Source organism: Hyaena hyaena, unplaced genomic scaffold (assembly GCF_003009895.1).
Source record: "Hyaena hyaena isolate Hyena2069 unplaced genomic scaffold, ASM300989v1 scaffold_317, whole genome shotgun sequence".
Classification (NCBI taxonomy): Eukaryota; Metazoa; Chordata; class Mammalia; order Carnivora; family Hyaenidae; genus Hyaena; species Hyaena hyaena.
Genome location: NW_024080950.1, coordinates 1618206 through 1639366, shown reverse-complemented (window position 1 = coordinate 1639366; position 21161 = coordinate 1618206). Strand labels below are relative to the sequence as shown.

The following is a 21161-nucleotide window of genomic DNA, read 5'->3' as shown; positions in this document are numbered from 1 at the left end:
TTTAATAAAAATTCTTTATGATGTTCGCAGCAAACACATATTATCAAGGGCAAAGAAAGTGCCCATATGTAGACTCTGCTAAGAGAAACATTTGATTCAGAAAATCAGATTTTCTGAACTTTCACAAAAAATAGATTGTAGGGATAAGAGGTGTTTAAATTTAGTTACTTGGCATGTCATTTCAAGATTATTCATTTCTATATTTTAAAAATTAGTTAATTAAAAGCTACATGCAATGAAAGAGCTGATTTTCCAAATAAATCCAAATACACACTATATTATGATTTTTGTGGGCTTATTTCATCGAAGTTAATTGCCATAGAAGCAAAAAAATAAATCTGTCAATGGGCATGCTGCCAGCAATTAAAGATTAAATTTATTTTGATTTAGGAAACATTCATTTTTAAAATATTAGTAACAATGAAAAATGCAAACAAGCCCAAATGCGCTGCTTATAATTGCTCCAAAATACTAAGAAAAACTGACTTAATAAATACTCAGTATTATTTTCTTAACTTCAATAACGTGAATTTTCTTTAAAATTTAAGCTAAATCACCATATAAAAGCACACACATGTTAAACTTAAAAAAAAAACCATATTAAACACACACATATACACACAAATACTTCAAAGTGTTTTCCGATTTCCAGTTAAAGCCATATTGCTAGTTAATGCAAGTATCATATATATCTACCTCTCTCTGAAGAACTTTAGGCCTTCGTGAACTCTGGGAGAGTAAAGGGAAAAGATGGAGAGGCAGAAGTTGCTTAGACATATTAGAGGAAACAAAAGACAATTTAAAGTTACCTACAACCACATTTTTCTTTTGAATATCATAGTATGATCTAAACAACATGCTCCAACATAACATAAACTCTTTCCTTTTTCCCTTTCTCTCTTCTAACACTTACATGTAAAGAACTCAAGCTGTCAGAGCTGGTACTTGCAGGTGAGTCTCTCTTCACTTCAGGAGCAGTCTCTGGAACTCTTACCCTAACATAGTTTATAAAGTGTCGCATGTTTGATACTAAGTTACTGCCAGGAAACCAACTGTCATGACAACGTTCTGGTCCACATACTGATGCCTAAAACGAGAACATAATGAATATGAAAACTTGCAAAGTCAGGGCTAAGGTACAGTGGAGATGTAACTAGCCCAAATAATCATCCACTGCCTTTCATATCTCTGAATCCTTTACAGTCTCATCTTCAAATTATAAAGTGCTAATAAACCCAAATTCAAACGTAAAATACGAGAATAAATTTCTTAATACTAATGTAGGTAAGTCCAATGGAAGTTGGCTAAATCTCTCCTGAAAAAAAAAAAAAACTTTTCAAACTGGAAGTACTTTTAACAATACAGAGTATTTTTCAGTACCCATTAGTAATGACTCATAATACAGTCAAATAATGCTGATTTGGACTAATTATAGAACAAAGTCAAAGAAATCAACCAAAAGTCTGACCTAGTCATAGAGAAATATTAATGATCTTTTAATATCTATGAAAGAATATACATTGACTCAACTTAGACAACAGCATACTGACTAGTCTTTTTGTTTGTTTTTTGCTGTTCAAATATTCTGCAGTATTTTGTCTTTTTAGAGAAAGGAGATGAGGGGAAACATATTTGCAAATCATTTGTAATATTAACTGCTTTTACGGAAATGGTACTTCTAAAGTCCTGAAACATATTAACAACTTGTATTCTCTCTCTCTCTCTCTCTCTCTCCTTTTAAGTATAAGTAGGCTTCTTGCCCATCATGGAGCCCAATGCCAGGCTTGAACTCACAACACTGAGATCAAGACCTAAGCTGAGATCAAGAGTCAGATTCTTTTTTTTTTTTTTTTATGCTTTTTTTTTTTTTTCAAATAGTTTATTGTCAAATTAGTTTCTACATAACACTCAGTGCTCATCCCCAAAGTGCCCTCCTCCATGCCCATCCCCCCCCCCACATCCATCAGTCCTCAGTTTTTGTCAGCATTCAAGAGTCTCTCATGGTTTGCCTCTCTCCCTTTCCCCCACCATTTCCGCCCTTCTTCTCCCGCTTGTTCCTCCGTCAAGTTCCTCCTAATCCTCCTATACGTGCAAACATATGATATTTGTCCTTCTCTGCCTGAAGAGTCAGATTCTTAACCGACTGAGCCACCCAGGTGCCTCTAATAACTTGAACAGTATTTTTTTTTCCAAATTTTTTCCATTTTATTTATCGATTTATTGAGAGGCACCGGAGAGGTGTGGCACAGAGGGAGCAAGAGAAAGAATCCCAAGCAGGCTTCACACTTGGCATGGAGCCTAATGAATGACTCAATTCCATGGACCCTGGGATCATAACCCGAGTGGAAATCAAGTGTCAGATGTTCAACCGGCTAAGCCACCCAGGTGCCCCACAACTTGTACTCTTAAGTACTTTAAAAATTCTCCCATGTGACAATATTTACTTCATTAACTTAAAACCTTTACAGAAGAATTTGCCACTAAAAATTAATCCTTAATCAAATTATTAGAATTTCTAGACTGAAGCCCTAACATAACATTTACTAATAATCAATGTTATTAGCATAACACTAAAATTGCATTAACCTCTTTTCTTAGGTGTATATATATTGAATTACAAATTTCAAATTCAATAATTTCATAAGTAAAGTTTAATGTATCAGTGACACCTCTAAAAGAATGTATGTATTTGGAAATCAGGTGCCTGGGTGGCTCAGTTGGTTAAGCATCCAACTCTTGGTTTCAGATCAGGTCATGATCTCATGGTTCATGAGTCCCACATGGAGCTCTGTGTCTGCATGGGATCCTCTGTCTCCCTCTCGCTCTACCCCTCCCTTCATGCTGTCCCTGTCTCTCTCAAAATAAACTTAAAAAAAAATCAGAAAGGGCCTTTTCCAGTAGTTCTTAAAAATAGCTAATTAGTATGATGAATCCATAAATACATTTCAAGATAACATACTACCTTATAAAGGCATTTCATAACTTTAGTATTTAAAAATAAAAGAACCTTACTTACCTCTTCATCTGATTCCTCTTCAGCTGAATTTTCAAGTCCTAATTCAATCAGATATAAAACCATGCAGAGTACGTGTTCTGACAGATTTTGATGATCCATCAAAATCTTTAAAAAGGGAAAAAATGCCTCGTAATTACTTTTTCCACAAAATATATTTCATTTAAGTATCCAAAAACATTTTATTATCAATAAAAATAATATAATCATACATATTTAAATAAATACACCACATGATCAGAAAGTAAGTAAAACAACACCTTGGTGAAAAAGACAAACTAAAACCAAAAAAATGGGTCCCTTTTCAAGATCAGTCTTTTAAGCAGTATCTAAAAATACCGGTTCACTGATTCCTAAAGGTAATACAATAAGTAGTCCATTAAATCCATTACTATAAATATACTAGTATCTATAAAATAATTTAACAAAAATGCTTCATATCCTCGTTTGCTGATACTCTTTTCCTGATGGCAAAAATAACAGTTATCTGTTATTATACGTGAACTCGGATAATTCAAGCAAATGTGTTTGGGATATCACCTGCCATATAATTGTGAGGACAATAAATGTGTACAGAATATTAATGTTCTTAAAATATCTCTAAAATTAAAGCTCCCAGCCTGAGTACTTTTTGAAAAAGTTTGAGTAAATGTACGTGTTAGTCTGGTTTATATGAGTGAGAAAGCAAAAAGGGATGCAACTAGTTAAAAAAGAGGCTTCTCTGAGGAAATGTCAATAAGTCTGACCTTATGTGGATTATACATTGCAAGCTTTACACATCTTATGCAGGATTTCAGGGCCAACCTACATCACTCATTCAATATGACACAACAAACTACTAACCCAAACTAAACTACCTAAGAAAAGCCATCATGTTGTCCTCATTCTAAGAAAGCCATCTAGCCAAATGACAGAAGAGGTAAGAGGAAGAGGTTGTTTGGGGAGCAGCCTTGTCAACTGCAGGTGAGATTAGAGACAGTACAAAAGAGGACATTCTACGATGGGCCTCATAGAAACTCCCCAAAAGGCTGAGTGGCTTTAAAAAAGGACTTAACCGGAGAGGCAGCAAAGAGCGCAGGGTTTGAAACATGGCGGACGACGTGGACCAGCAACAAACTACCAACACAGTAGAGGAGCCCCTGGATCTCATCAGGCTCAGCCTGGATGAGCGAATTTATGTGAAAATGAGAAATGACAGAGAGCTTCGAGGCAGATTACATGCTTATGATCAGCATTTAAATATGATCTTGGGAGATGTGGAAGAGACTGTGACTACCATAGAAATTGATAAGGAAACATACGAAGAGATATATAAATCAACAAAACGGAATATTCCGATGCTCTTTGTCCGGGGAGATGGTGTCGTACTAGTTGCCCCTCCATTAAGAGTTGGCTGAAACAAAGAATTTATCGTGTTGTGGAATATAGGAGACTTTGTATGATTCCCTCTTTAAATGTAGAAGACATTCCAAAGAGGAACCCACGTTAATTTCGACATTAAGAAATGACCATGGATTCTTCCACTCCTGAAATGAGTTGATTTGCAGATATTTCAAAAATTCTTAAGCTAAAGAGTATTTTTATTTTTTTCCAACCCTTTCAATAAATGTGATCACCAAGATGCAAAAAAATAAAAAATAAAAAATAATAAAAAAGGACTTAACCACCTAACTGCTAATTTATTCTGACTAAAAAATAAAGACTTCAGTTCACTGCCTTTCTAATGTTTATTTTGACTACTGGGGAGGCTTTTCTGTTCATCTTTTGTGTGGCACGGTGGTGAGGACCTTTTAAAACCCTGTTTTATACAAATTCTGTATATACCTACTATTTGACCTTGAGCAACAGATTCTGGCCTTAGTTTTCTCATCTTTAAAACTGGAACAATAGACCAACATTGTTGTGAGGATTATACAAGTTAACAACTGTAATTTGTGTAGTACATTATGTATCAATTGGCGTTCAACAAACAGTAGGCAGGTGGCGCAGATGGTGGGAGCAGCAGCAGCAGGAGGTAACTGAAGGCTGCGAGGCAAGGAGGGCATCCTTTCTCATCCTTTCCTTACAGAGAGGAAACCAAGGCACAGCCACACACCCAGCTAGTAACAGCAACACCAGATTTCAGACCCCCAACTAATACCTATCATTACTACACTGCCTCTTCTTGATAAATAAAACATTACTTATTAAATTCACATAAATTTGGGTTTGAAATCCTATGACACTACATCTTATAGTTTCAAATGAAACTTAAAAGCTAAGGGAAAAAATGACTTTAGGAATGATTTTCTGACAAGTTGTATTAACATGTTCTATATTAATGTTTTTTTAACATTAAACATGGCAGGAGATGACATGGTTTATTGACACTGATGTTTAGAAAGTTGACTTGCCAAAGCAATGTCAATTAGAGTTTTTTTATTATTATTAAAGTCCAAAAAGCTATTATAAAGTTGCGATTTTTAAAAAATTGTCATAATCTTGTAACAACTAAAACATTAGCTTTCTCTTTTTTGAGAAAGTTCTTTTTTTTTACACTAAGCAAATGAAAAGATTGAAAAATGTAACTCAAAAGAACACAAATCATTTGCAGAAAGGCTTCTTTAATTTTTAAAACATGAATTACTGACCTATTACTTATTAATTGATATCACAGTACTCAGCTTCATCATCTAGTTATTTAATCTCTAAAACTCAATAATTATGTCTGAAAAATAAGAATAACAAAACTTTTACTCATAAGGATTTTTGTTAAAATTAAACAAACTAAATATATATAAAGCATCTGAAACAAAATCTGGTACCAGTAAACAACCAAAAAAAGTCTGCAAATACAAGTATCTAATAAAAAGATCTACCTTTTTTGATGAAGAATATTTTAAATCATTTTACTGAATAATCCTCACAGAAATTAATGAAAATAAGCAATTCAAAGATGTTATTTAAGTCACATGTCTAAAATTTTAACAGGCGTAACTATTAAGTAAGATGAAAAAGTGGTCAAGAGAGAGAGTTGAAAGAATGGAGGGTACAGAAATCTAAAAGTATTCTTTCACTTACATAGCAAACATTAATGAATAAAACCAAATGTCTACTTAACTAAATGTACTGTATATGTCCTTAATTAAGTAATTAAAAAATGTGTATATAGTAATTGGAAATTTACATAAAAATATGTTTTCTAAAAATTTCTTTTAATTTTTTCAAATTCTAATTAGGAATAAGAAACAAAAGGTTTTCTTTGTATTTAACTGTATGTTTATCACGTCTATAATTATTTCGTTGATATGTATAGTTATTTTATCTATACACAAGTATATAGTTCTTCCATCTTTCATCTCTTATCCATATTAGATGACATATATATGCCTGTTATGTATATACACATACTCCACAATATTATGAATACAATTTCTGAGTACATAGCTAATGTAGCCAATACATAAATAAATCTGTTCTATACAAGAAAACCCAAGAATAATACAAATCCTAGATAACAAGAAAGTAAAAGTGTCTTTTTAGTTTCAAAGGTTTTTCCAAAGCAAATTCTTAAGGACGCCACACAGAAAACCATTCATGTTCCTTCATGTCCCATTCCTAATCAGAGGGAAAAAGCCAATAAAACAACCCTAAACACAAGGTCACTGGCCCTCATGGCTTAGTTTTGTCATTTTAATGGATTCTGGTAGTTGTTTGGTCCCTATTGTTCATTCCATACTCCTGTTGTTTTATAGTATTTCACTTTTGTTCTATAGGAGACATAAATAAATATACCTATCTGAAACTGGGTATGATGAATAGTTTCCCACAAAGAATGGTTTAGCTTCTCCATTTTCAACTTAGAATTCACATATATGTGATTATGAAATATCCTCCTACATCTTTAATGTATAAATACATTTTGCTTTATAAGTGCTACTTTATGCAAATATCATGTTAACACTTTTATTTGAAAATATGGAAATAAATTCTAATCTGAGTCTTTCTATTCAAATTACTACTGTACCTTGTAAAGCAGAGTGAATAGCACAATGTGTAAAGTTTTACAGTGCAAAAGTCTCATGAGACCTTTATAGCTGGGATGGAGTGGTGTCCTTTTCTTATAGGGAGGCCAGGGATTTCCAGGGAACTTTCCACTCTGTTTTAAACTGTATAAAAAAAAGCAAAACAAAAATTAGACAACAGACTCAAAGTTAAACTATGGTTTAAACAGTGATTTATAGATATTAATTTTGTCATATTTTTCTATGCAGTACTATTTTTAATCAAATTGCTCAAAAATGCCAAACCGATATCTATTCTCTCACAATAAACATAACTGTTTTCTTTTTGTATCCGATAAAAATGAGTAGGGGGTCCTGAGGCCAAGGACTAGGAAAAAAGGGGGGATTGGAAATGTTAACAGAAGGCAATAAACAGAAAGAATACAAAATAAACTACCAAAGAAATTTCCAGTTGAAACAATTGGAACGAAAAAAAAAAAAAAAAGACAACTGAAAAATTCTCCCACTTAGGAACTGCTGGGAAACCTGGAAAAAATGTAAAATGTCATCTTTTTAATGCATATTTCAACTCACAAAAAAGAAAGTGAAGTTCCCCAGTTAACAGAAAAAGATGAAAGAATTAACGAGCACTAAATATGTGTTTACCGATGGTTTCAAGTCCTTGAATAGGCAGATCTCAAGCTACTGGAACTGAGATTCCACATAAAGCTGACATCTTTGAAAAGCTTTACTCTCAATGAAAAGATAACTCACTAGGAGAAATAAGAGAGCTTGTCTGTCTCTTCTGTGATGTACAACAGCCTCCTCAAGAAGATACTAACAATGATTTGTATACAAATCACAGCAGACTTAAAATACAAAAGGCAGACAGAATTACACAGAGAAACCAACAAACACACAATAAAATATAAGATATTAACATATTTCTGACAGCCCAAGAAAAATAAATTGGTAAAGATTTGAACCAAACACAAAGAACATCCATTAATTAAAGAATACATATAATTTTAAGTGCATGTAGAAGATTTATGAAAATTTACAAAATACTAGGATTGAAATAAAGTTTCAAAAAATACCAAAAGAATGGGTATATGAGCCACAACCACTTGTCACAAATCAAATAAAACTAGAAATCCACTACGCGATACCTCAAACCTTCAGACATATAGACCTTTTATAACACTACGTCCTTAGAAACTCAGACATAATTATAATAGAAAAAATTTTAACTTAGAACCTAAACTATATAGAAAAAATTGTGGGATACAACCAAAGCGGTACTTAGAAGGAAATTCCAGCATTAAATGTGTGTGGTTTTGTAAAAAGTCAAAATCTAAGTGTCTAAGAGAGAAAATCCAAACACAATAAAATAGAAGATATCCAAGGGAGAGAAGATAATAATAAAGAAAAAAAGAACAAAATAGAATACAAAGGGGAAATAAAAGAAACAACAAAATCAAATGTTTGTTCTTGAAAAAAAAAAAAAACAGTAAAACTGGCAGTCCTCTGATAAGACTAGTCAAGAATAAGAAACAACAAACACAAATAAATAATAGAAATCAAGAGGCAAAGACAATTTATTATATACTTAAGACAATAAAATATTTCTTAGCAATATATAGCTTGACAATCTCTCTCAAAAAAGAATAAAATCCTAAGTAAGACTATAAGCTTTAAAGAAAGTGAATCAGTTTTAAATTACATCTCCTTCAAAAAAAAAAAAAAAAAAAAATACACAAGGCCCAGGTAGTTAAATAGGCAAGTTCTATCAAAACTTCAAGAAACATCCACATAAATAAGAATGAAGTTGGAGCATATGTAAAATTAACTCAAAATGTATCAAAGACTTAAATGTAAGAGCTAAAACTATAAAACTCTTAGAAGAAAACAGGCATAAGTCTTTGTAACCCTGGATTAAGCAATAAATATGACACCAAAAACACACACAAGTAACAAAAGGAAAAAATAGATAAACTGAACTTCATTAAAATGAACTTTTGTGCTTCAAAAGACATTTAAAAAAGTAAAAAGACAAGCCACAATCTACAAAAGAGTAGGAAATGTTTACAAATTATATTTCTGATAAGTTAGTATTCATAATATATAAAGAGCTTTTAAAACTCAATAATAAAAAGCTAATACAATTAAAAATGGGCAAAGGATCTGGACAGTTCTCCAAAAATAAACAAATGGTCAATAAACAAATGAAAATATGCTCAACATCATTAGCCATCAGGGAAATGCAAATCAAAACTTATAATGAGATACCAGTTCACACCCACAAGGATGGCTACAATCAAAAAGACAGATTATAAGAAGTGTTAGTAAAGATAAGGAGGATTTGGAACCCAAATATACTGCTGATAGGAATGTACAATGCTGAAGCTGATTTGGTAAGCAATCTAGTAGTTCCTTAAACAATTAAACATAGAGTTCCCATAAGACCCAGCAATTCCACTCACAGGCATATACTCAAGAAAAATGAAATATGTACACACAAAATTTTATACACAATTGTTCATACTAGTATTATTCATAATAGCCCCAAAATGGAAAGAACCCAAATATACATTCACTGATGAATGGATAAATAAAAGTGGATATCTTCACAATGGAATATTACCTGGCAATTTAAAAAAATGGTATTGATACATGCTAGAATGCAGATGAACCTTGAAAACATTATGTTAAGTAAAAAAAGCAAGTCACAAAAGACAACATTGAATTCCATGTACATGAAATGTCCAAAACAGGTAAATCCATAGAAACAGAAAATAGACTAGTGACTGCCTAGGACTGGGGGTTGGGGAAAATGGGTAGTAACTGTTAATGAATAATGGGAGTTTCTTTTTAGAGTGATGAAAATTTTCGAACATTATTATGGTGATAGTGGCACAACTCTGTTGAATATACTAAAAACCACTAACTGAATAGTCCTTTTTAAATGGTGAACTGTACTGCAGATAAAATATATCTAAATAAAGCTGCTTAAAAAAAATTTTTTTAAGCAACAGACAACCTCCATCTCCTGACATAAATTTTAGAAAAGAGCATAAAGATAAAAGATACACAAATAATTCTATGATGCTAAAATAACCTGTTACCAATATGAAGACAACATGATTTTAAAAATTTATAAGACTATCTTATAAGATGGGGCACCTGGGTGGTTCAGTAGGTTAAACATCTGACTCTTCACTTTGGCTCAGGTCGTGATGTCACAGTTCATGAGTTCAAAGACTCACATCAGGCTCTGCACTAATAGTGCACTAACAGTGCAGAGCCTGATCGGGATTCTCTCTCCCTCTCTCTCTAGAAATATATAAAACTAAAAAAATATATATAAAAAACATATAAAACTAAAAAAAAAAAAGACTAGCTAGTAAAACCATACTCCGAAAAGTATAATGGGGAAAAAATGCTTCAATCAGTAAACCATATCAAGCAATATTTTTTTTCAAGTGCATTATGACAAGATTGGGTTTTTCCCAATAATGCAAAGATATTTGGATTGTATACTATCATTTATAGAGATGCAAGAAAAGCACTTAATAAAATTAAAAATTCAATCATAATAAAAATTCCTGGGAGGCTTGCAATAAAAAAGAATTTCCTAAATCTGATAAAGGGTAGCCACAAAACCACTAAAGTAAACATTATATGTAATGGTGACACATGGAAAGTGTTAGGAACAAGACAAGAATGCTTTTCATTGCTGCTCTTATTATGTACTATAGTTGAGACTCTAGTCAGCAAAGACAAGAGAATATGTAAAAAACAAAATCATCATTATTCCCGGATAATTTAAGGGTCCACATAGAAAATCTTTAAAAATCTACGAATTAGTAGAACACATAAGAGCCCCGAAATCAATTGCATTCTTATTCACTAGAACAAAAAGAAACTATAATTATAGGAAATATACCATATATCTATAAAAATTATAAGATAATTCTGAATAAATCTAACAAAAGATTTCCAAAACCTTTTCAATTTTATTGAAAGAAATTTAAGACAACCTAAATAGAGATACACACTATGTTCATAAATGAGAAAATATATTACTGTTAGAATGGGATTTCTACTGACTAATGAATGGATAAAGAAGATGCAGTATGCAGATACAATGGAATGTTACATATCCATAAAAAAGAATGAAACCTTGCCATTTGCAATGACACAGATGGAGCCAGAAAGCATAATGCTTGGTGAAAAAAGTCAGTCAGAAAAGGACAAATATCATACGATTTCATTCATATGTGGAATTTAAGAAACAAAACAAACAAGCAAAGGGGAAAAAAGAAAGAACGAGAGACAACTCAAGAAACAGCCTCTTAATAACAGAGAAGAAACTGATGGTTACCAGAGGGGAGGTGGATGGGGGGGATGGGTTAAATAGGTGACTGGGGATTAAGGAAGGCACTTGCTATGATGAGCACCAAGTGATGTATGAAACTGATGAATTACTATATTCTATACCTGAAACTATTAAAACACTGTACATTAACTAACTGGAATTAAAACTAAAAACTTAAAAAAAGAGATGATCTAGATAATCAGTACAATTTCAGTAAAAATCCAACATGTTTCATCATTAAATTTGATATGATCATCATAAAATTCTAGGCAAAGGGTCAAGAATAAACAACTTATAAATAGAAGAGAGAAGGAGGAGAAGAGGAAGAGGAGGAAGAAGAGGGGGAGGAAGAAGAGGAGGGAGGAGAAGGAGGGGGAGGAAGAGGAGGAGGAAGAGGAAGAGAAAGAGGAGGAGAGGGAGGAGGAAGAAGAGGAGGAGGAAGAGGAGGAGGAAGAGGAAAAGGAAGAGGAGGAGGAAGGAGGAGGAGGAGGAAGAGGAGGATGAGAAAGAGGAGGAGGAAGGAGGAGGAGCAGGAGAAGGAGGAGGAAGAGGAGGAGGAAGGAGGAGGAAGAGAAAGAGGAGGAGGAGGGAGGAGGAAGAAGAGGAGGAGGAAGAGGAAAAGGAAGAGGAGGAGGAAGGAGGAGGAGGAAGAGGAGGATGAGAAAGAGGAGGAAGGAGGAGGAGCAGGAGAAGGAGGAGGAAGAGGAGGAGGAAGGAGGAGGAAGAGGAAGAGGAGGAGGAGGAAGAAGAGGAGGAGGAAGAGCAGGAAGTGGAGGAGGAGGAGGAAGAGAAAGAGGAGGAAGAGGAAGAAGGAGGAGGAAGGAGGAGGAGGAAGGAGGAGGAGGAAGAGAAAGAGGAGGAAGAGGGAGGAGGAAGAAAAGGAGGAGGAAGAGGAAGAGGAAAAGGAAGAGGAGGAGGAAGAGGAAGAGAAAGAGGAGGAAGAGGAAGAAGGAGGAGGAAGGAGGAGGAGCAGGAGGAGGAGGAAGAAGAGGAAGAGGAGGAAGAGGAAGAGGAGAAAGGAAAGAAACAATATTTGTGATAGTATGGTATCAGTTTACAGAATGAACAGAAGAGAAATAGATCTATCTACATGATACGGTCAATTGCCTTTATTCACAGCAGTTATGCTCTATAAAGTCGCCATAAACACCACAAACATCACATTGAATTATTGCTCCTAGGAGAAATACAGAATTAGGTTCCTGCAAATCTGGGGTCAATTTTGCTAATCAAAATTCCAAGTTATAGTATATTTGCCAATGTCCTTGCAAATCAAGACATTCCCATCGGGGCGCTTTTGTGGCTCAGTCGGTTAAGCGTCCGACTTCAGCTCAGGCATGATCTCACGGTTCGTGGGTTCGAGCCCTGCATCGGGCTCTGTGCTGACAGCCAGCTCAGAGCCTGGATCCTGTTTCGGATTCTGTGTCTCCCTCTCTCTCTGACCCTCCCCTGCTCATGCGCGCGCTCTCTCTCTCTCTCTCTCTCTCTCTCTCTCAGAAATAAATAAAACATTAAAAAAAAATTTTTTTTAAAGACAGTCCCATCAACACTGAAAACCTGCTCTGGACATAACCCTTTTCTATAGAACTCTTAGCAAGTATTTTAAAATTCTTCCATCTCATGATCTACAGAAGCTGCTTTGCCTGCAAATTTAACGTTTTTCACAGTATGTTATCTTTTAAAATGTAAAGCCAGCCAGCACTAGCAAAGTAGGGTTTACCTTTTTTCTGACCTTTGCTAAACATGATAGTAATTTCTTTGGCTTGCAGCCTCACAACAATGCTATTCACTACACTTTTTTTTTTTTATCAGTCACCATCTCATGAGTCCACAAATTTAGCTTTTCAGCTTTTCCATAGCTTCATTGCACACTGCAGTTGCTATTTTAGCACTTTTTTGGAATGACCCCATGTACAGATCAGTAAATTTCCTCTACCTTTTTCTGGATGTACCATATTATTGATTCATTTCCACTGAACTCTCAGCCAACAGCATTATAACTCATGAATGAATGAAGGTTAATCTAACAACGAATATTCTCTGTAAGGCACATCAAAGCCTTCTTGCCCTTAGGAATACCAGATAGCACTTCAGCACTACATTTGGGGACCATTTTAAATAGTAAAATCACAAACTAAAGGACAAAAATGAAAAAACAGCTCTAAATACACCACAAAAAGGACACCTGTTTAAAGTATGAGAGCTGACACAAGAGGATAGAACTTTACTCTATTCAACTTCAGCGAGGTGCACTCTGCATGTCTGCACACACCTGCAAATACCCAAGAGAAAGCTTGAAGCATTAATTTGGGGTTTAAAGTTTAGCAAGTAGCCAACTTTGCAAATAATGAGGATCAAGTGTATGTGACAGAATTAGCATATTATAAATCAGTGACAAAGGAATGAATTGTTCAGTAAATGATCCTAAAGCAACTGGTTTTCTATAGGGGGAAAAAATAAATAAATCACTACTTCGTTCCACAAATAAAAATCAATTCCAGGTGGGTTAGAGATCTAACTATAAAAAGTAAAACTTGAGACCTAATAAACTTTAGACAACCTAATAGAAAAATTAGCAAAGAATAATGTATACACAGTTCTCAGAGCAAGAAATATGAAGAGAAATTAATAGATTTTTAAAAGCTCAATCTCACCTTGTAATCCAGAGAATGCAAACTGAAGTGAGCTACACATTCAGCACTTGTCATAAGTATTTAATTTTACTTGCACCCAAAACTCCAACAGAACTATGGTAATGGTATTTTTTAAAGGATGAAAACCACAAAGATGGGAAAAATCAGGAAAGGAAAAAAATGCAAAATTTTGTTAATTGGAAAGGAAATGAACACATGGTAACTCATCTAGTAGACCCAAGAAAGCCAGATCACAAGAAGGCAATTGGGCAAGCTGAGAATCGACCCGAATAACACTGCAGAACCCTCAAGAGGTCAGAAACTGACAGCACCTGGTACCTCAGTAACTGGATGTCGAGAAACAGATGTGCTTGTCTCCCACTCAGAATTCCCAACAGAATTCTGGCTGGAGAATTCATCTCTGGAAAAGGTAAAACACAAGCACAGTTAAGGGAAGGAGAATGGGGAATTAAAGTCATGGCATATACATTTTGATTCAGAGCCAGGCTTTGTCTCCCCCGATCCAGTTCACAGAATAATGGCAGCCAGACCATTGCCTTCTGGGCAGTAAATGAAAATACTTCTCTGAGGACTCTTTCCAGACAGAAAACAAAGTTCTAAAGAGACTAACAAAGGTTCTCAACACACATGCCTGCCCAAATCACCCTACATTAAAGCTCAGGATCTACTAGCTACACCAAGGTACTGTGACCTCTTTATCACGAGCAGCCAGAATTATCAGACATCTAAAGAATGTTCCTAACATGGAAGCCAGAGACCAAACAACAGAAAACTCAATTCAGAATAAACAGATATTATGTAAGTGGGGAATGGGGGAACTAAAAAATAAAAAAATTATCATTAATATACCAGAGAAATAAGTTGCATCTATGATTCAAGATGAGAAAGACATAAAACTAAATTTGCTTTAAAAAACAAAAAAGCAGGTTTCTATATAATACTATACTAGCTATTTATAAGCCTAATTTTCAAAACAGTCCCAATAGCTTATGATAAAATATTTCAACTATTCTATTTCATTTAGCGTAGATAAGCATTTTTAGTGTTCATTTTGTTTGTTTGCTAGCCCCTAAATATGCAGCACCTAGATTAATAATGTATTCCAAAATAAAGGTTATATATTCGTTCAAGGCAGCAGGTAATACATCATTTTGACTGCTCTTTTCAAAAGCATTAATAGAATAATGCAAATGAAAAGTTACATGTCAGCAAAAAATTTTCAAGTGACTCAAACCAACACCAAATTGTTGACTAGGTTGAAGCAAAAATGATATGTATATAAACTCATACGTCATACTTTCAAACATGGGCCAGCAGTCATTAACCTTCAAGATGTGAGATGGGAAGAAAAAAAACCATCAAAAATTATAGTTGAAAAAACTTACTTTCCAGCTGAATTTAAAACAGCCACTATATAAAAATCACATTTGTGGGTTGGAAAAGGCCTAGCCAATAGTGCCAACACTGCCATTAACCAACATTTTCACTGAATTTCTCTGGGTCACAATGTCCTCAGACATAAAATATAATATTGGTGGTTTTCCAACTGTTGGGTTTGTGTTTATGTTGTTGTTTTTGTTTTCCTTTTAAAAGCTGAACTGCCCACTAAAGGGTATTTGGAAAGGAGCAAGGAAAGCAGTATGAGCTGCCTCCATTCTCTTTAGGCTTTCTCTTGCTGTTGCCCAACCTGCTCTTCCAGTGATGGCCCCCAGAGACACTTTGATGCCACCTGGATAGATCTTAAAGGCCTTTTCCAGCAATAAGATCCTAAGATTCTAAATATCCAAACATTACATACAGCAAATTGCTTGTTCTCACCTAAACACTCAGCACAAAAATTTAAAGAAATTTGTTTTTCATTAATTTAGCAATTACCACCTACAAAGGGCCTAGCACCAAACTTGATTTTAAAGATATAATAGTGTTAATTTATCCAATCATTTTTCACCATAATTCTTCACAAGGACTTTCTACTGCCTTCTGGCAAAAAAAAAAAAAAGGAATCAGACTCAGTAAAATCAGTTTAGCCACTTTTTGTCCCTTTAAAGTGAAAGAAAATGAAAATGACCAGGAGGTCCTACCACTTCGGGTTATTTCCCGTTGTGCTCTAATAAGAACTGAAACAGTTAACTATACAGCCAAAGATATCACAAACAAAAGATATCACATAAAGAAAGTAGATGCTATTATTTCACATAGAAAATAAATTCAAAACAAAATTAAAGTTTACATAAAAACTAATATACTTATTCATAGGTATGATATTTAAGCACATAAAATGTTATTAGATGAATATAATACTTTATACATAAAATTTCGAGGATTAACTTAACATGATTAAAAAGTTTTAGTCTGAAGCTATAGAGTATATTTATTTGTCATCTGTTATTTTTGCTTTATTTAAATACATATTTCTTGGGACACCTGGGTGGCTCAGTCGGTTAAGCATCCGACTTCAGCTCAGATCATGATCTCGCAGTTTGTGAGTTTGATCCCCGTGTCAGGCTGTATGCTGACAGCTCAGAGCCTAGAGCCTGCTTCCGATTCTGTGCCTCCCTCTCTCTCTCTCTGCCCCTCTCCTGCTCACCTCTGTCTCTCTCTCTCTCAAAAATAAACATTTAAAGAATTTTAATAAAATAAAATTTTAATAAATACACATTTCTTTTAAAACAAAGATTTTCAAACTGCCAAGAAACATCACTGCACCTCAGAAATTTCTAAGAAATTATAAAGATATTGTACAGGAAGGAAACTCAAAAGCCCAATGGGGGACATGAGAGAGTAAGAACAAAAATGGAGAACAAAATAGAAAAGAGGAAAAATAAATAAAAATAGCTCTGAAGAGTAGCTAAAATGAACAACTCAGGAGACTTTAGTTGCTGGCAAGGATGTGGAAAAACAGGCACACTCCTACACTGTTAGTGGGAATGTAAACTGGTGCAGTCACTCTGGAGAACCAGTGTGGAGATTCCTCAAAAAATTAACAATAGAACTCCCCTATGACCCAGCAATAGCACTGCCAGGAATTTACCCAAGGGATACAGGGTGCTGATGCATAGGGGCACATGTACCCCAATGTTCATAGCAGCACTCTCAACAACAGCCAAAACATGGAAAGAGCCTAAGTGTCCATCAACTGACGAATGGATCGAGAAGATGTGGTTTATCTATACAATGGAATACTACACAGCAATGAGAAAGAATGAAATCTGGTCATGTGTAGCAACATGGATGGAACTGGAGGGTATTATGCTAAATGAAATAAGTCAGGCAGAGAAAGATAGATACCATATGTGGATCAGGAGAAACTTAACAGAACTTAACAGAAGACCATGGGGGAGGGGAAGGGAAAAAAATAGTTAAGAGGGAAGGAAGCAAACCATAAGAGACTCTTAGATACTGAGAACAAACTGAGGGTTGGTGGGGGTTGGGGGAAAGCGGGGGGGAATGAATGATGGGCATGGAGGAGGGCACTTGTTGGGATGAGTACTGAGTGTTATATGGAAACCAATTTGACAACAACTATATTGAGAAAAAACAATAAAATATTCAAAAAGAATAGCTCTGAAGAATCTATTTTCTATGACTATGTGAAGTGAGGATAAATCAAACTATGATCTGGTTCTAAGCAACTAATAACACAAAACAGATTACAAAACACAAGATACCAGAAGAACAGAAAAGGATACCTCTTGTCAGTATGGGTGTAAACCAGGTTTCTCAATCCTGACACTAATGATACTTAGGGTCGGATAATTCTTTGTTGAGGGGGACAGATCTAGCCTCTACTAGACGTCAGTATCATCCCTCCAACTCTTCAGACAATGCCAAATGTCCCTTGGAGGATAAAAATCGCTCCTGGCTGAGAACTACTGGTTCTCAATGAAGGAAATTAACTGCTCAGAGCTCAATTAAGTCTTCTATGTGAAAAATAAAAGCTACAATGATGTTTGCTTTACAGAGTGCCTGGTGTATAATAAGCATTCAATAAAGATGTATTGTTAACAAAATTTCCCCTTTAAAACTGATTACATTAAGTATTTAATGGCTCCCTGAAAACTGTGAAAGTTTCAGCCCAATCCCAGTCCAAATTTCTATTTATTACAAAGTAAAAAAAAATTCAATAATATTTACTATATACATAATTTCTATATATTCAAATGACTAGCCACCACTACCACCCCCTGAGAAAAGGTACAGCCACTTAACACAATGTTTACGTCACATTAGGTTTTCCATGCAAATGCTTCTTCCAGTCCATCTTTTTTCAATATGAACTACTCCAATTTATTTGTTCAACAAATACATTCTGAATGCCTACTATGTGCATCACTGAAATAGATACTAAAGATGTAAAAGGGAGATACAAAATTATCTTCCCTTTAAGGAACTAAGAGTCTAGTAAAAGCCTACAAACAGTTACAAAACTATATTAAAAAAAAAAAAAAACATAAAAAGAGGTTGTTAAGAAACCAGAGTATGGAGAACCTCAGACTACCTCTCCAAGGTTTTTTGAGAAAGGTAAAGAGAGATGGTGATGGCTGACCTAAGCTTTGTTTTGTTTTTGATTTCTAGGGGGTAGGAAGGGGATGCAAAAATTCTACACTACAAATTTTCTTCAGGTGGGTCTCTGATAGATCATAAATTCAACATATATCTATTATTACACTGTATTGGCAAAAAAGAAGTTTCAATTATACCTAATATCTATACTTACACTTTGACAGAGAAATACTTTTGCAAAATCAAAGACATTTGTATCATTTAAAATTTGTTTTTAACATATGCTTCAGAAAAGCACAGTTAAAACATAGTATTATATGAGGTTCAGCAATATAATATTAAGGTTTAAAAATAGGTAGAAACAATACATTTAAAAATAGTCTATAACAACAACAAAAATGAATACTTCATTAAAATGATATTCTTCAAAACTTTTTTCTGCAATCATCAACATTTTAAACCACTCTGTTAAAAGTTTACAAATAAAATTCATTTTGCTTTGGCTATTTTCCCAGTTGTGAAAAACACAGCAAGACTACCACATGTTTTGTAGATAACCATCATTTCTGATATCAGACAATTTTAATCTCTTAACTTGTGCCTCCTCTACTGGTGTGAAAGCAGAACAACACAAAACCAAGTTTTACATTCCACTGGTCAAACAGCAACTAAATAAGTTTGTTATTTTTTTATGTTTATTTGTAACATTTATAATATCAGATTTTGGATCAAGATCTTGAGAACATAAATATATGGCAGATCTTTTTAATCTTAAAATATCATTTTCTCCTCTAAAGATTGAAAGTATATTTTAATCACTGCATATCACATTTGTATTATAACTGAAATTTTTCTACATAAATACAAGATATCCATTATTATACTAGTATAACAGACTTACAATGCTGTATATCTGTCCATTGCAGACTGCACGTCTCTACGGTAAACTGTTCGAAGAATGACCATGACGGGGTCAAACTCCTGATCCCAGACTTCAGCTATTATTCAAAAGAAAGTAGAAACAAAACACTGACTTCTTAGGAACAAAGTCAATCTCTGATGACTAATTATGTTTAAGTATATTTTCAATTTATAAGATGAGATAGTTGAATTTGATCATATATTTGCTTTAATAAGCTTGATATCATGACTACTTTTCTAAGTCTTAAAAATCACAATTTCATCATTATGCATGTTCTTTTTAACTTCAGTAAGAACTAGTGAGCAAAAAGTATTATAATGTAAAAAAAGAAGTATTACAATGTGATAATGCTTCACCATAAAAGTTTAGTTCATATTTTTTGTAAGTGCCAATAGAATGTAAGAAACAAAACACATTAACAAATTTGAAAACATTCAAAGATAAAAATGTGAAAGCTAGATTAAAAAATTAATGAGCTACTGATTTTCAAGGGTCTTACTTTGTAGTATTTTTGGTTTGTAAAGCATTTTCTGTTCTTTTGCTTAAAGTGATCATTGATCGCCTTACCTTCTTCATAATTAGGAACCATTACCCCATATGTGGTACGTGTACAAGTGATGGTATACAAGATGATTTTAAGTGTACAGAGCTTTTATTTTAACAATTATATAATTATATTAATATGTACTAAGAGATTATACATTGCATATAAAACTCATGATCTCATAATTATGCTTAGCATGAGGTGTAATTTAAAGAAGTGAATCCACTTAAGGAAATACAGCATACTATGTATACAGTAATAGAGATGGTATTTAGATGTGGCAAAAATCTACAGCATGGGCTGAGAATAATAATTTCAGAAACCATTGCCTTAAGAGTGTTACTTTTCCTAGATCATTTTTTCCCATCTCATTCTAGCAGAATTATTAATATCTGAAAACAGTAAATAGCTTAAGCTTCTCTCTACATATCTACTATAATTCCAATTTCCTGACATAAGAAACTGTTAACAATTGTCCCTAGTTTCATATAACAGATTATTCATTCATCTTAAATTATCATAAGTATGACTTAAGATAGGCCTTCACAAAGACAAAGACCTTTGCTCTTATTTCTATTATCATTTATTGTCCTTCACTTTTAAATCTATTAATTTGTACAATTAAAATGCCAATGCTTTTATCAGAATTAGTAAAACCGCATCAATAGAAGACAACTTTTAGCGATTAGTCTGGCAGGCTTTAGTGTTCTGTGGATTCACACAGAAGTTACACTGGGGCCTCTTCAGGAGCAAGGTGATGACAAAACCGTTGAGAAGCCACGTCCACTACCTGCACCCACTTTAACAAGAGCAGATTTGCTTTTATTGGTTTTGTATAACAAATTTAGTTACGGTGTAGTTGCCCAAAACTAAAGACTTTTCAACCACTTTTTAAAAAGCTTTAAAAACACTGATCTATTCCAACTCTCTCCTTTTTACAAATAAGATATCAAATCCAAAGTTAAGAAACTGCTTTTCTCAAGATCACACAAACTGGCTAATCTAATCTTCAAAAGCCCAGTGCTCTACCTCAGTGTCTGAAATTTTACTGTGCATGACAATCATCTTATAGAGCTTTTTAAAAAAGCAGATTCCCAGAATCCATCCCGAGAGATCCTGATGAGAGCAGACTGGGGCAGAGGCATAAGAACCCACATTTTTTAT

At 34.0% G+C, this 21161-nt stretch overlaps 2 protein-coding genes across 4 annotated transcripts in view; one reads left to right on the top strand and one right to left on the bottom strand.

Moving 5' to 3' along the window:
* The window catches only part of UBR3 (ubiquitin protein ligase E3 component n-recognin 3), a 234960-nt gene that overhangs the window by 115604 nt on the left and 98195 nt on the right, over positions 1–21161 (bottom strand). For all 3 annotated transcript variants that reach the window (XM_039248804.1, XM_039248806.1, XM_039248805.1), the window contains exons 19-22: positions 19433–19529; positions 7020–7161; positions 3017–3121; positions 914–1087 (exon numbers count right to left, since the gene is read on the bottom strand). In XM_039248804.1, the coding sequence (XP_039104735.1) occupies positions 914–1087; positions 3017–3121; positions 7020–7161; positions 19433–19529 (518 nt within the window). The remainder of the gene's footprint in view (positions 1–913; positions 1088–3016; positions 3122–7019; positions 7162–19432; positions 19530–21161) is intronic.
* On the top strand, positions 4086–4635 carry LOC120242844 (U6 snRNA-associated Sm-like protein LSm3). Its single transcript, XM_039248807.1, has one exon. The coding sequence runs from the start codon at positions 4102–4104 to the stop codon at positions 4408–4410; it is 309 nt and encodes a 102-aa protein (XP_039104738.1). The 5' UTR covers positions 4086–4101; the 3' UTR covers positions 4411–4635.

What these genes read in the sequence shown, in the direction of transcription:
- LOC120242844 (XM_039248807.1), top strand. Translation starts at nt 4,102, where the DNA reads ATGGCGGACGACGTGGACCAGCAACAAACTACCAACACAGTAGAGGAG.